Raw genomic sequence first — 14,405 nt, forward strand, 5'->3', positions numbered from 1 at the left:
TATTCCATCCCAAGTCCTAGAACTACAGAAATTCAGAAAAGCAAGTAAAATAAGGGAAACATGTTCATTCACACTCTTTACAAATACTCTGAAACAATATGGTCTGCAGGCCAGCATCATCACCACATGAGAGCCTGTGGCAAATGCAGAATCTAGGGCCCTACCCCACATCCTGAATCAGAATCTACACCTTAGTAAGATTTCCCAGTGTTTAATATGTACATTTGGTAAACACAAGCAGAAAAGAATTGCTCCATTTTAATTTAGCCCATTTCATATTCAACAACTGATTAGAAAGCCCTTCCTTCCTTCTGCCTCCCTTCCTTCCCTCCTTTCTTCCTTCCTTCCTTCCTTTCCTCCCTTTCTCCCTCCCACTCTACTCGGTCAGTAAAAAACATTTACAAAGTGTCTGTGTCAGGCAATTTTCTATGTTCTGAAGTTGTGGTAAAAGGTCCCTGACTTCAGGAAGCTCACATTTTTGTAGGTATTTTTTTCCCCTAGTTTCCTAGTTTCTGTTCCCATCTCCACCCTTCTGTCTAATCCCCAGGCCTTAGCCATGCCTTTCAAGCAACAGCGTAATGAAAACAAGTTACATTCGGAACCAACTGCTCATTGGTTTATCAGTTGGTCACCTACAGCATGACCAAGGCAAGTTACCTAACACCCCTGAACCTAAGCTTTAACATACAAAATGGAGAAAATGTCATTTATCTCATAGGCTTGCTCTTCAATTTATTCAGACAATGTATGCAAAGCTCTCAGCTCAATGCTTCCACTGGGTAGGGATTCAACAAACGGGCAAATGCCATGGTTAGTATGGGAAGAGGCCCCCCATCAAAGGCTGCAAACCCATTTGTCCCCTTTGCTTCTCTTTTATTCCATTCTCTTCAAGCACACATTGGTTCTGTGTTTGATTCAATGCTTTTAGTCCTCTCCTTTTACATGGAATGGACTATGTCTTTCACATATGGTTGAACTACATTGGTACCTTCCCTGAGAAGTCAGCAAAATGCGGAATGAGAACACATACTGACCCTTTTAAAGAATATCTCTGACAGTAAATCAAAAGTGGGTGGGTTTAATTTATAAACTATAAAAGATTTCTCAGTTACTAAGTGACTAAATGCTTACAGGGGAAAAAAACTCCTCTAAACACAAATCAGGAAAGATATCATTAATTTCAAACACCTCTGAATGGAAGACTCTCATGACAAAGGGCATTTGTGTTTTCCTCACCTAAGAAGAGCAGTTTGTATATGAATAAAACACTGTTTAGCTCACAAGTTAGAATGTTTATGGCCTGACTAAGCAGGCCTGATGGCTTCATTTGAAAATTGTGTTTTTGTGTTGAGCCAATGAATAATCAAGGTACAGTGGCTATGTGGAAAATTGTAAAGATAAATAAATATGGAGAAGCACTTATTCTTGCATATTTAACAGCTAGAAACATTTAAGAAACCATAAAATATGCTGGAATATACTTTATTTCATTAGGTGTCTAAGATCTAAAAGCTATCATCCTCAAGTTTTGACTAAAGAACAAAAATGGAAAAGATTTGTTCCATTACACACAAATGTTTATTATTTTCTTTATTTCAGTCTTTATCACACACACACAATCCCTAGATGATTTCAGTATGTGAAAAGGAAAAGACTATTCTTTTTAAAATATGTTCCTCCATTTTTAAATATGGTCCAAAATGTTAGCACATTTGTGTTAGCAAACTCTTTGGAGCTAAAATATACTTGCCATAATCAGAAGAATGTTAATTTTCTTTTAACAAAGCAATATAATTATTTTTCTCCTGCCTAATACTATTCATCATTAAATGGAACTCACCCCAGGTGATATAAAATTTCTCAATATCTTATTAAACATTGATTGTTTTTCCTCTTGCTGAAAATATGTGAATTCAAAAAGGTTGTCTTTGTTTAAACTCTGAAATGTGCAAGTAATCTCTGGGCCTAAGCTGCCAATAGTTATTACTATTTTATCCTGAGAGAAAAAATACCTAAGTTCCTAAGTATATCTAAGTTCCTAAGGCAAAATACTCATATTTAAGGCTGATTTCTAAGTATGTCTAATATATTCATTTGTGTAAGAAATGAATAATAAGGGCCAGGTACAGTGGCTCATGCTTGTAATCCTCCTACTTTAGGAGGCCCAGCTGGGAAGACCTCTTGAAACCAGTAGTTCAAGACCAGCCTGAGCAACATGGTGAAACCTCATCCTTACAAAAAAAGGTGAAAATTAGCCAGTCGTGATGGTATGCACCCATAGTCTGAGCTACTCAGGAGGCTAAGGTGAGAGGGCTTGAGGCTGGGAGGTGGAGGTTGCTGCCAGCTGAGGTGGCGCCACTGCACTCAAGCCTTGGCAATAGAGCCAGACCCTGTCTCAAAAAAAAAAAAAAAAAAAAAAAAAAAAACCCGAAGGCATACACATGTTACACATGTTCAGCTCCTTCTTTACAAAGTATGTGTCCAATAAATCTTCAGATTAGACACATTTTCTTTACAAGAAACTGTAATCCAACTATCTGGGCTTCATGAACACAACACTCAGTAGCAAAGTGGGACAGATAAATGGCACACTCAGGTCATGAATTTGGGAAGCATTTAGTAGCTAACATTGCCTTTTGGTTCTGCATGTTCATAATCCTTTGTAAAAGTTACAAATTTCTACTTTTACCAAAGAATTTAAAAGTTCACCAGGAACTCTAAGTATCAGAATGAAATCTTTTTGAAATATGGAAATTATATAAAAGTATATTTGCATACCCGAATCCCATTCCAAAAGGCTTAAAGCATTGATCTGGAGCAAAAGAAGAAGATAACCTCATGTCTCTTGGGGCTATATATACCAGCATTTCAATCATATAACATTTACATCGTGCTCCAGAAGCAGACTGGCCTTGTACCTTTAGCTCGGTGGTAAATGTCAAAAGATTAAACACCTTTGCATAATCATCATGTTGTAACACTCTGGAATGATCCTATAAGTTCAGTGCCAGCCTTCAGTGTTCAAACACTCATTCTACACAAATTAGAATTTGCTTTTAGAATCACAAGTGAGAAATGGTTTATTATACATATTTCACAAATCTAGTAATTTTCAAGGAGCTCTCAATCTCTTAAACTGGTTCGTGTGAAGGTTCTATGTGAACTTGTATCTCCGTCAATAATTAGAGATAAATATTTGGAGTACTGCAATCAGAAGTCGTGGGTTACTGGCCTACTTAAGGTAGTGTACCTTTGATCAGTCTCCTTCTAAATCTTAGTTATATTCTCTACACACAACAGGGACACTGGCTAATAAAGGTAGTGTCTGAGAGAATTGGACCAAGCCCAATAAAACATAATGGTGGAGTCTAAGGCAGATTTCCACCTAAAAATGAATTTGAATACAATTTCTTTAAAACAGCTGCATACCCTGAGGCCAACAATTTTTGAATTCTTGAAGAGAAAGCATAATGTACCTGACATAGGAGATATTTCAAAACTGGTAGTTATTACTTCAAAATGAGGAAAACTTTCATTGTTGCTTTCAGGAAATAAACTAAAACATCAATGGCTGAGGGTATAAAAATCATGGCTTTCTAATACAAAGAACAAAGTATGTTTGAGAGAGAGAAATAGAATGAATGTGTGTGTGTGTGAACACAAATTTGTATAATAATGAGTTAAATCAGCAAAAAAGCCTAAATTCTAAGGGTCAAACGGTGCTTTTCAAAGTAACGTAAGCTCCACGGGATAATGACTATTTCAATCACTGTTGAAATTCTACCATCAGGCACCATACTTCGTACATGACAGGAACTAACAGAAGTTTCTTGAATAAAGTAATCTAATTCTGTTCTCTACCCTAGTCATAACTAACCTCCACATCGTCTTCATTGACTACGGTCATCCATATTGTTGATAAACAATCTTAAAGATAGGGAATTAATACATCATTATTTTCCTTTATCTTACTAGTTATTGCTATTTAACGTATTAGTTATTATCCGAAATGGCAACATTTTCCACAAAAACCACACTAGTATGGAATAATGATAACGAATATAAACACAGATCTATTTATCATTGGTATAATTTAAGGCAACAGGCTCTAAATGTGTCCTCCATTTGAACCCGGTAATAAGGTCAGACAACATCACAACTTGAAATTGAAGCTAACAAAACTAAAAATAAATGACTTCCAGTAGTTTCAAAAATAATCCCCAAATAAAATTCACCTCACAGTTGATTACATAAAGCTATTGTCTTTCAAATGTGTACTCCGTCACACAAAATCTGGTCTGGACAACGGACATACAAACAATATTCTGGATGAAAACAAACTTATTTTAAACCTCAACATAAACCAATGTGAAAAGAACAAAATAACTTACTAAAACATTGGGAGGGGCTGGGATTTGGGCTTAGGAAATATGCCCGCACTAAACACTCGTTAAATCAACAGGCAATACTTTATTTGGAGTTTGACAGGAAAATTAGAAATTTAATCACAGAAGCAATTTGTGGTTTTAGATGCAGCTTTCAAGTTAATAAGCAAATGCGTTTGTGTTCAAATGCAATGTTTGTTAATATGTTTACTGAAGTGATGAGAATAATTGCAGCCTTTGAAAGAATGAATGTCTGAATTTGCATATTCAATACTTTATCCAAAAATAACTAGTTAGACTTCAGCAATAATTGCTAAAGATCTAAATGAGTTAAAGTTGTGATGCTGTTTTTTTTAATTGAATGTTTAAAATGTGTTTTATGATATAGATTCCCATTTCTCACTCATTGATAAATTTTAAACATACATAAAAACATAAAACAGAATAGAGAGCTATACTGGGATTAAAAACAACTGTTCACTTTACATGGTTATAACCTGGTTCATATTAATCAGGGATTATCTTAAAATTATTCCATGGAGTGTTACAGATGTTTTTCCTTATTGCCTTCCCTGCAGCCATCTTAGCTTTTCCTGGTACCAGCTCCTCCATTCTCCTTTAAAGAAGCCCTCCTCACATGACCCTGGCCTGGCCAGTCAGATATTCTGTGTCTCAATCTTATTGGATAAGAATGTGACTGTGACCCAACTTGTATTTGATCAGTACATGTACATCCTTTCTCCTTGCCCCAGTGAAAAAACGCAAGAAAGAGAAACAAAAAGGAAATATATGTGATTTTGTTATACAATCACCTTTAATATCTAAAATCTAACCTTTGTGTCTCTGCTGGGTATTGACTACTGACAGGGTTAGCTTCATTTTTATTTCACATTTTTCTGACACCATTTGGAACTTTTGATGACGTTTATGAGAAAGACACCCTACTCTTCCAGGTGACATTTTGCAGAAGATATGAGTAGCCTGGAGTTCCAGGAAGCCATCTTTGTTACCTCAAGGCAATTTGTCTTAAAATGGAGCCAAAAGTTAAGACTCATATACAAATTTTAAAATATCTTATAGAATAAACTATTAGCAACTTCTGACCCTGTGTTCCTTGATGACATTCTTGACTCCAGAAATATAACACAGTCCCAAATTCTGTTGTTTTCCCCCTTACTCACTTCATATCACTTTTTTCATGCCACCAATTGAGCATTCACTATTTTGCTAGGCATTTGGAATGCAAGAATGAAGAACACACTGACTTCACCTTTAAAGGAGTTACAGCCTCCCAGGACAATATGACCTCATTTTAATGAGCTTTATCATACAGGTAATGCAATGGTTGGGCACATTGTTTGAGCACAGAATCCAGCACTAAGGATGTCAAGAAGGCTTCCTGGGAAAGATGATGTGCAACCAAGTTTAAATTGCCCTGTAAGAGGTGTTACCTACCTCCGTTTGCCTCAGGCACTACAGATATTTTTATGTGATTGTATTTTTTCACCATTCCAACATGTGGCTATTTCATTACTCTTACTGGCTGATTGCGCATGTGGGGACCAGAGTTCACCAGGTAGAGAAGCCTGGATGTAGAAAGGAGTTGAACTTGAGGATGAACACAGAGAACTGGACTTAGAAATCTGACAAAAAGGATGTCATTTTTCTAAGTGCCAAAATAATTTAAAGGAAGAATAACTTGTCTTGCCTTGAGGCATAAAAGCAAAATAACAATGACATCAGATCTTACGTAGCAGTAAGAAATATGTAAAGGACAAATTGCATATAATCCAAATTATGCTTAAAAACATGTCATATATATTTTATATTATAGGCTATATAGCATGTAGCACATATATGTACTATATATTCTAAAAATGGAATAGTATATAGAATTATAGCATACACATAGTATATATGCATAGCCAAATACAGTACTATGTACAGTACTCTGTGTGCCTAGATATATATTACTGTGTCAATATATAGACAAAATAAACTCAGACTTCCCTTCCTTACATCCACCCTTGAAAAGATGGTTAGCAGAAATTAGTGTATTTTATTTTCCCTTTCTTTCTCATACTGAATACATTTAGTTGACTATCAGTAAATTTAAAATGTGCAGGATTTGGCTCCATTATACAGAATCATGTTTAAGGGCCACTGTGGACAGGAAAGACCTCCACTTTGCAATGATGTTTCGCCCTTATAACTTCTGTATCCCAGATTCCTTACACTCTATGTATCAAAATTGTTTACCTGTTCCCATAGAGCTGAAAGAGAATAATGTTCTGTTTACTTACTTATAAAGAGAGAAAAATGAAGGAGCATTTATAGAAAAGAGTTGTGGGCCCAGGAGTCAACCTGAAACATTCTGCAAGTCTGGACATGTTCATCTGTACTGTCAAATACAGTAGCAACTAGCCACATGTGACTACCAAGCTCTTAAAATGAAGCTGTTGTGGCTGAACAACTGAATTTTTAATTTAACTTAATTGCTTTAAATTTCAAGGGCCACATGTCGTCACTGGCTGCCATACTGGACAGCACACCTCTAAGTCCTGAGCTGGACTGTGAGTTGGAAACACAAAGCCCACATGGGCCACATTCAGACTTAAGACTTAGTTTCTTTGGTCTACATTGTGTTTTAAAACAAAAACAGTTAACACTAAAATTGGAGCGATTCCAAAATGAAAATTTCTAAATTTTAAAACTCTCTTTAAAAGCTTTGGTCATACCGGGGCATTCTTTACAAGATCCTGGATGGTAACAATTGGCCAGTACTGAGAAGCAGCTGTGATCATGTAATGATAGGCTTAGGGCTGAATGATGAACAGTTTCCAGCCATTATTCAATAGATCTATATGTTCTTCAGGCAGGCCTTTATCTTTCAATGTTATTATTCGCCTGGTCCCTGTTGTCATGTACCTATTTTACCCCAATCTCACCGAAACATGTGGCCCCTTTAAATAGCATCAGCAGCAGCGGCCAGGGGTTCTCCTATTTGTGGTCTTTCATGTTAGCATTAGTTAGTTGGACATTTCTAACCCCACAAAAAGTAGAAGAAATCTTTCTCATTTAGAAGAAGTATTAATACTTCCTCAGGGTAACCTCTTTCAGCACTATCAGCAATTACAATGAGACTGAATACTAATTAACCTTTAAATATAGGCTTTGGGGCTCACGCAGGGAAATGCAAAAAAAAAAAAAAAAAAAAAGAATAAAATTCTCAATTAAACCCTAAGACAAGTAATTTCTCTTGAGAATTTCTGAACTTTTGGATTTTTAATGTGGTCAATTAAGAGTTCTTTTTACCCAATGGCATAAAAACAAAGACAAGATCACCCTTCAGACAAGTTGGCATCAGACTACAAGGCAGGCTTTGGGCTTTCAAAGGACATTCTTTTACAAGATTCTTTAACTTTCTTCTGAATTTTCAGAAACATGTTTGCATTGCTTTTAACAAGTGGTTTCCCATGACTCCTTAATATTCCTCCTTGGCTGCCTCTCTATCTATCTGCTTATATTTATCATTATATATGTTAAAAAAAAAATCCTTTCTCTGACTTCAAGTAAAAAAATCCACCATATTCTTCCTTTTTATGTCCTCAATGTCATTATATATTGATGGTATTTATTTGTGATTTTTGAAAGACAATAAAAATTAAGAATAAGCAAGCATATTGTATTCTGGACCATTTTAAAGCATAATGTGAAATATTACCTAGTCGAATATTAAACTTAAAAGGTAGGGAAAAAATAAGGCCAAAAATAAAGGTGTCATCTAAAAAGATAAATTTGTCATTACAACCCACATTATTCCAAACTCCATTTACTGCAGTGGCACAATCTATTTCATATTCAGATGACATGAATAACAAAAGGTTGTTTATGGTTAAAACAAAGTCTGATATTTCTTAGAGTGAAAAGAGCTTCCCTTGTGCTTTTCTAGGTCTCAATTTCTAGCGGTCATAAACATTTAGCTTAAGTGAAATCTTACATTGGTTAGAAATCTTAACTTTAGTGTGATATTGTGCTGGCCTAGAGCCAGAACCTGAGCAACACTATTTTATAAAATGCAAAACTGTTTTTTAAATAAGTTGAAGTGGCTGCCCCATTCTCCTCACAATAACTACTGTCCTTGGCCTCTGTAAATAGAACTGCTAGTTTGTTCTGAAAAACTATGTAAAGCTGCTTACCTTTTCTTATCAGTAACTGCTAAAATCTGTGACTTCTATCACCACCCAGAGGATGTGTAAACAAATGTATATCTTGACTTCTATAAACCACTGAGGTAACAAACAGAATGACAAAAGTCCCCTAGACCTTGGAATGTCCGGAGACCCCCGCCCTTGTCTCCACCCAGGAGGTGAATTACAGAATCCCCTGGACCTTGGAATGTCCGGAGACCCCCGCCCTTGTCTCTGCCTAGGAGGTGAATCACAGAATCCCCAAGCCCTTGGAATATCCGAAACCTTTTCATCCCCATCCCCGCTCCTCTCCCCCACACCCAAGGTGATTTTTCGGGTATAAAAAGTCGTGGCACCTTCCTTTTGACACCACAGGTTGGAGAGACATGAGTCCTCTGTGGTCGCCAGCATAATAAATGACCCTGCAATCTGGCATACTTTTGTCTTGGTGATAACTTTCTACGCTCCGTCCAATACAACATTAGAAAATCTTTAAAGTTATAATGAAAGTATCTGCTGTATTTGGCTACCAACCAAAATCATCAAACAATACCAAACATGTTAAATTTCTTTATTTATCAAACCTAAAACTAATAAATCAACCCAAATCACACATCTCCTAGTCTCAGTTACAGATTTTGTTTAAATTGCAACATGTAAATGCCAGGATGATATCCCAGGATGTAAAATAAAATAAGAATCATTATATAAACAGTGAAACTTCTTTATCAACATTTTATATGTTACCAATATCTTTAAATACAGACTCCACGGCATTTCAATAGACACCTACTATATAAAAACATAATTACTATAAAAGGTTATTTTGAATATCTAAGCTCAAGACATTTGGCTATTTGACAAAACTATACAAACATAATTAATCTATTCATTTACAAATACATTCCTATATGACTAAATCTTATATCTTGACAATTTTTCAGCTGAACACATTTATCAGCAAATTATTCATAAGATAAATGCCAGGAAATACAACTTTACTGGCAACAGAAAAACAGCCCACACATGAGTCGTTCACATGGCTGCTTTATCTTATTCGCAACTATATCTGTGAGAATAATCTTTCATTTCAGGGAGAAACAAACAGATGCATTTAAAAGGTGTTAGAATGCCTTACAAAAATGCCGGCAAAAAAATTTCCAGGATAATATCTTATTAAGCTGATCTGTTCAACTCTCCCCAAAAGAAGAAAATATTTCCAAATGTTACATATGTTTATGTCTGATTAAAGGAACTAGTTCATAAAATAGTTTCTGGCTTTTTTAATGATTTTATTTAATAATTTTCCTATTTTTATAGAAAAAGGTAGAGGCAGAAGACAACTTTTTCTCACCTTTGCCTATTCTAACCAGTAACCTGGAATTATAATGTTTATTTTGTTGAAGTATACAATAGGGCCTCAAGAAATATGTTGTTAAATATTGTTGAAAGAGACTGATCTTGATTATTTCCAGATGCAAAAATACAAAAGACTACCTTCTACTCCAATCTTGGCCCAATTTACCAATGACTATTGACTTCGATTATTTACATAGTTTAAGAGAAAAACAGAGGTTCAGTAAGATCTAAATTACAACTCTAAACATTTAAAATTGTATTAATACTGGCTGAAGTTTGCTTGCTCTACAGATCATAGAAAAGGTTTTGTCACGCAAACCAACAGTGTTAATAGGGTTTTCGTAGTAGATGTTCACATTGCACGAAAGAGCGTGCTGCTTTAAAGGTGTCTTGAGTAATTTCTTGCAACCACTTATAAGAATGCAGAACGTAATTTATAAATAATTTATCTCTTCATGAAAGTGGGTCTCCCAAGCACCCCTAAGAGTAAAAATGGTTATCCTGGGTTATTTAATAATATAAATACTCATCTCATCCAAATAATCCACTAAATATCAATAATTTTAACTTAAGGTGGTGGGAGTATAGATTTTTTTTCTATTTTCCTTATACCTTTCCAAGATGTTTGAAATTTTTCAGCAAAGAGGAATTGTTTATATAATATTAAAAACATAGGCTTTAACTTGATATACATCTAATAAATGAAATATATTTTCTCTTCAAGAATCATTAAAATGACTTTGGTAAAAATATGTTTTATTTTTCCATACTTATTGAACCTCCAAGCACATATCCAGTAAAACGGCAAATGAACAAAAGTGGGACGCAGAAGTATTTTTTTAACTATGATTTCAAGTTAACTTTAAAACACACTTGATTTCATCCCCACAATAAATGTGTCCTTGACAAGTACATGTAAATCCAAGTTTATAAATTCAATTGCGATATAAATCAATGAAAAGACATTATTTGTTTAAGGGATTCTACCAAGATCAATAACAAATCAAATATATGCTATATATATATTAAATGTTCATATACTGAAACTGTTAAGTATATCACATAACTACAGCTTCATTAATTTTTTCTTACTGATGGCATAAATATATTGAAGCAAAAAAAATTCAAAATCACCATATAAGTGTGTTTGCTTTTATTCGAATTTTCAAACCTTTCACTGTACCTGTAATGAGGGGACGGATTGCCTCTTGCTTCACAATTTAAAGTTATTTTTTTATCTTCTGAACCCACAGGGAAAATGCTGTTGCTGGGTTCTTTGATAAACACAGGGCCTTGTAGGAGAAGCTCACCTATATGGGTGGGAGACATCCAAAAAATAATAATCAGTAAAAGGTATTATAAAAAGCTGCATTCCAGTATTGAAGAAAACAAGCAACTAGTAAAAATCCAGTAATGCTCCATTTGTCTATAAAGTAAAATGCTCTGTGGGCATTGTTTTGTTAAAGGGAATCAATTAAACCACTCAGCAGCATAGTAACACCTCTATGAGAACTAATGTTGTTATGAAAAATATTGCCATATTAAGATCACTTCATACTGCAGTAATTACTTTTTATAACAATAAACTACACCTAAGTGTAGATTGTGAATAAACTGTTACACCAAGTCTTTTTTGTCACAGCCTCTTTGCCAAACTAAAGGTGAATTTGAAACTAATTGAACACCAGAGTACTTTCATAAAATCTACTTGGCATGCAAACCTTAAGCTTCACAATGTTATATTGCCATTTGGAATTTAAAACATTCAATATTTGGTGGGATGTCCATTTTATCACTAGCAAATTGAAGAGAAGGATACAGCACTGAACAAATTGTCTTTTCAAAGATGTTTCTACTTTGGCGAAGAGAGCTTGAACATGCTTTTAGGAGAATTTCTACATACAGACAAAAGAACGAATCTCTCTCTTGTACTATGAGTTTAAAAAAGGACGAGATAACGCCATCACCAAATGCTTATGTGACTGTAGTTGTACAATCATTGCCATAGCATTTCTGAAAACAAACAAACTCACACAGAAAATAAAAAGCTCTTTACTTTCCTATCTTGCTTGGAATGTTCAGCAAAATTTCAGAGGAGTTTCTATTAACTCAGAGAATAAATAGGCTAAGAGACAAAGAGTCCATGAATAGTCAGAGAAAGAAGATGAGACCAAAAAGCAGCAAAAAAAGTCCCTAAAACAATGAGCTGACATTTTGTCTACTTCAAATAGCAGTTAACATTAATAAAAATATTCACCGTAACTGTAACAACAGTAAAATGATAATATGATTAAAATCATTGAAATGATGAAAATAGCAGCTGCGAAAGCTGAAATTCCAAAGAAAATTCTATGTGCCCAAATCTGTTCATTAATCCTCAGAATATTCTGTGAGGTAAAGCCATAATTATTCCCAACAGAAGACAAATGCTGAACCTAAGAGTGGTTAGTTGTCATGAGCAAGTTCACACAGCATTGCAGAATGTAAAACACACACTCTAGAATAATGGATTCCACAGTCCATGAAGGGATACTCTCTCACCCTTTATGTAAAAAATTTGGCCTTGCTCTAGGTATGATCTTTGCCCTCAGCTTCTAGGAGGTAATCTATGCCACAGCTGATTGAAATGTCTTTGATTAGGGTGGGGGCTGGCCACACTAAATCTTAGGGTGAGGACAGCCACACCCAATAGTCTTAGGTTGGAAACTGGCCACATCAGGTAGACTAACCCATGTGATTAAGGGTGAGGGACTTGGGTCACATGGTATCAGATGATGTGGAGACTGAGCTCAACCACATGTGCAACTGGTCAGTCATGCCTACATAATGAGGTCTCAATAAAAACTCTAGACACTGAGGCTCAGTGAGCTCCCCAGGTTGGCTAATATACTCCTTGAGTACTGTCATACATCAGTACCAGGAGGGTCAGATGTCCTGTGGACAACAAAATCTGTGCATTTGAAACCTTCTAGACTCTGCCCTATGCGTCTTCCTCTGGTTCATTTTAGTATGCATCGCTTCCCTGTAAATAACAACTGTGAGTATAACAGCTTTCAACAATGTTCATAAGTCCTTTTAGCAAATTATCAAAACTAAGGAAAATTTGGGAACTTCTTGAATTCAAAGTTACTATCAGAAGTGAGGGTAAGCTCACAGCTCAGCTGATTTGGGGCACCTTTGCACCACCCCACCACCGAACAATTAGCCCTCACTAATCCCCACCATCCTTTAAGACAGCAGCTTGCTATCCCCCTTAGTCCCTGATCTTTACCTGATCATTACTTTTATCTATCAGGGGAAAATGACAAAGAAAAAAAAGCTTCTGTTTTGCTTTTAAGGAGAGAGTTTTCCAGAAGAAATTGATTTAAAAATTGTTACTAAGATCTCTAATTTTAAAGAAGCAATGTTGCTAATTTCTTCATTTTTGCCCCTCAACCAATTCACCGAATAGAAATAATAAGAAACAACAAAAATGACAGTCTGTTCTATTAATTAAATTTATTGTCCTAGAAAGTTGAAAATACTTCTGATGTCTCTTCAGAAATACTTGTAAATATAGTGAACATTTCCTAACATTTTTCTAGTGTAATAGCTTCTGATTTACTTCTGATAGCATACATATATTTCATTGTTTATCTGATGGGATAGCATCATTTTTCTGACAAATTCTGATGTATATAGAGTTTGAAAGCAGTAATCCATTAACATAATGGTATAAATTTGGAAATAACAGGAACGTTGGGGAGACAAACCAAAACCAGAAAGATTAGTAGAGATAAGAAAGCAGTGGTTTAAACAAAAAAGGCAAAGAGGGGTGTTCAAAAAATTTCCTCCAAGTGGTCATAGTAAAAACTCAAATGCACTTTGGGAGGCTGAGGTGGGTGGATCACAAGATCAAGAGATCAAGATCATCCTGGTCAACATGGTGAAACCCCGTCTCTACTAAAAATACAAAAAATTAGCTGGGCATGGTGACGCGTGCCTGTAATCCCAGCTACTCGGGAGGCTGAGGCAGGAGAATTGTTTGAACCCAGGAGGCGGAGGTTGCGGTGAGCCGAGATCACGCCATTGCACTCCAGCCTGGGTAACAAGAGCGAAACTCCATCTCAAAAAAAAAAAAAAAACTCAAATGCCCATCTCATCATCATCAAATAAAAAGTCATGTCCCAAGTGATGCTACATGTGTTCTCCAGAGGCCACTATTACATTTAAATTCATGTCCTTTGCAGGGACATGGATGAAGCTGGAAACCATCATTCTCAGCAAATTGACACAAGAACAGAAAACCAAACACCGCGTGTTCTCACTCATAAGTGGTTGTTGAACAAAGAGAACACACGGACACAGGAAGGGGAACATCACACACTGGGGCCTTTCAGGGGTTGGGGGAATTAGAGGAGGAACAGCAGGGGGTGGGGATTGAGGGGGGATAACATTAGGAGAACTACCTAAAGTAGATGATGGGGGATCG

The 14,405-nt window shown here is 35.7% G+C and overlaps 1 protein-coding gene across 1 annotated transcript in view; it reads right to left on the reverse strand.

Moving 5' to 3' along the window:
- Positions 1 to 14,405, reverse strand: part of CNTN3 (contactin 3) — a 330,613-nt gene that overhangs the window by 214,750 nt on the left and 101,458 nt on the right. Inside the window, exon 3 of the mRNA XM_032290493.1 lies at positions 11,118 to 11,244. Within this exon, the coding sequence (XP_032146384.1) occupies positions 11,118 to 11,244 (127 nt within the window). The remainder of the gene's footprint in view (positions 1 to 11,117; positions 11,245 to 14,405) is intronic.

This window comes from Sapajus apella, unplaced genomic scaffold (genome assembly GCF_009761245.1).
Source record: "Sapajus apella isolate SASKATOON/1434 unplaced genomic scaffold, GSC_monkey_1.0 scaffold23, whole genome shotgun sequence".
NCBI lineage: Eukaryota > Metazoa > Chordata > Mammalia > Primates > Cebidae > Sapajus > Sapajus apella.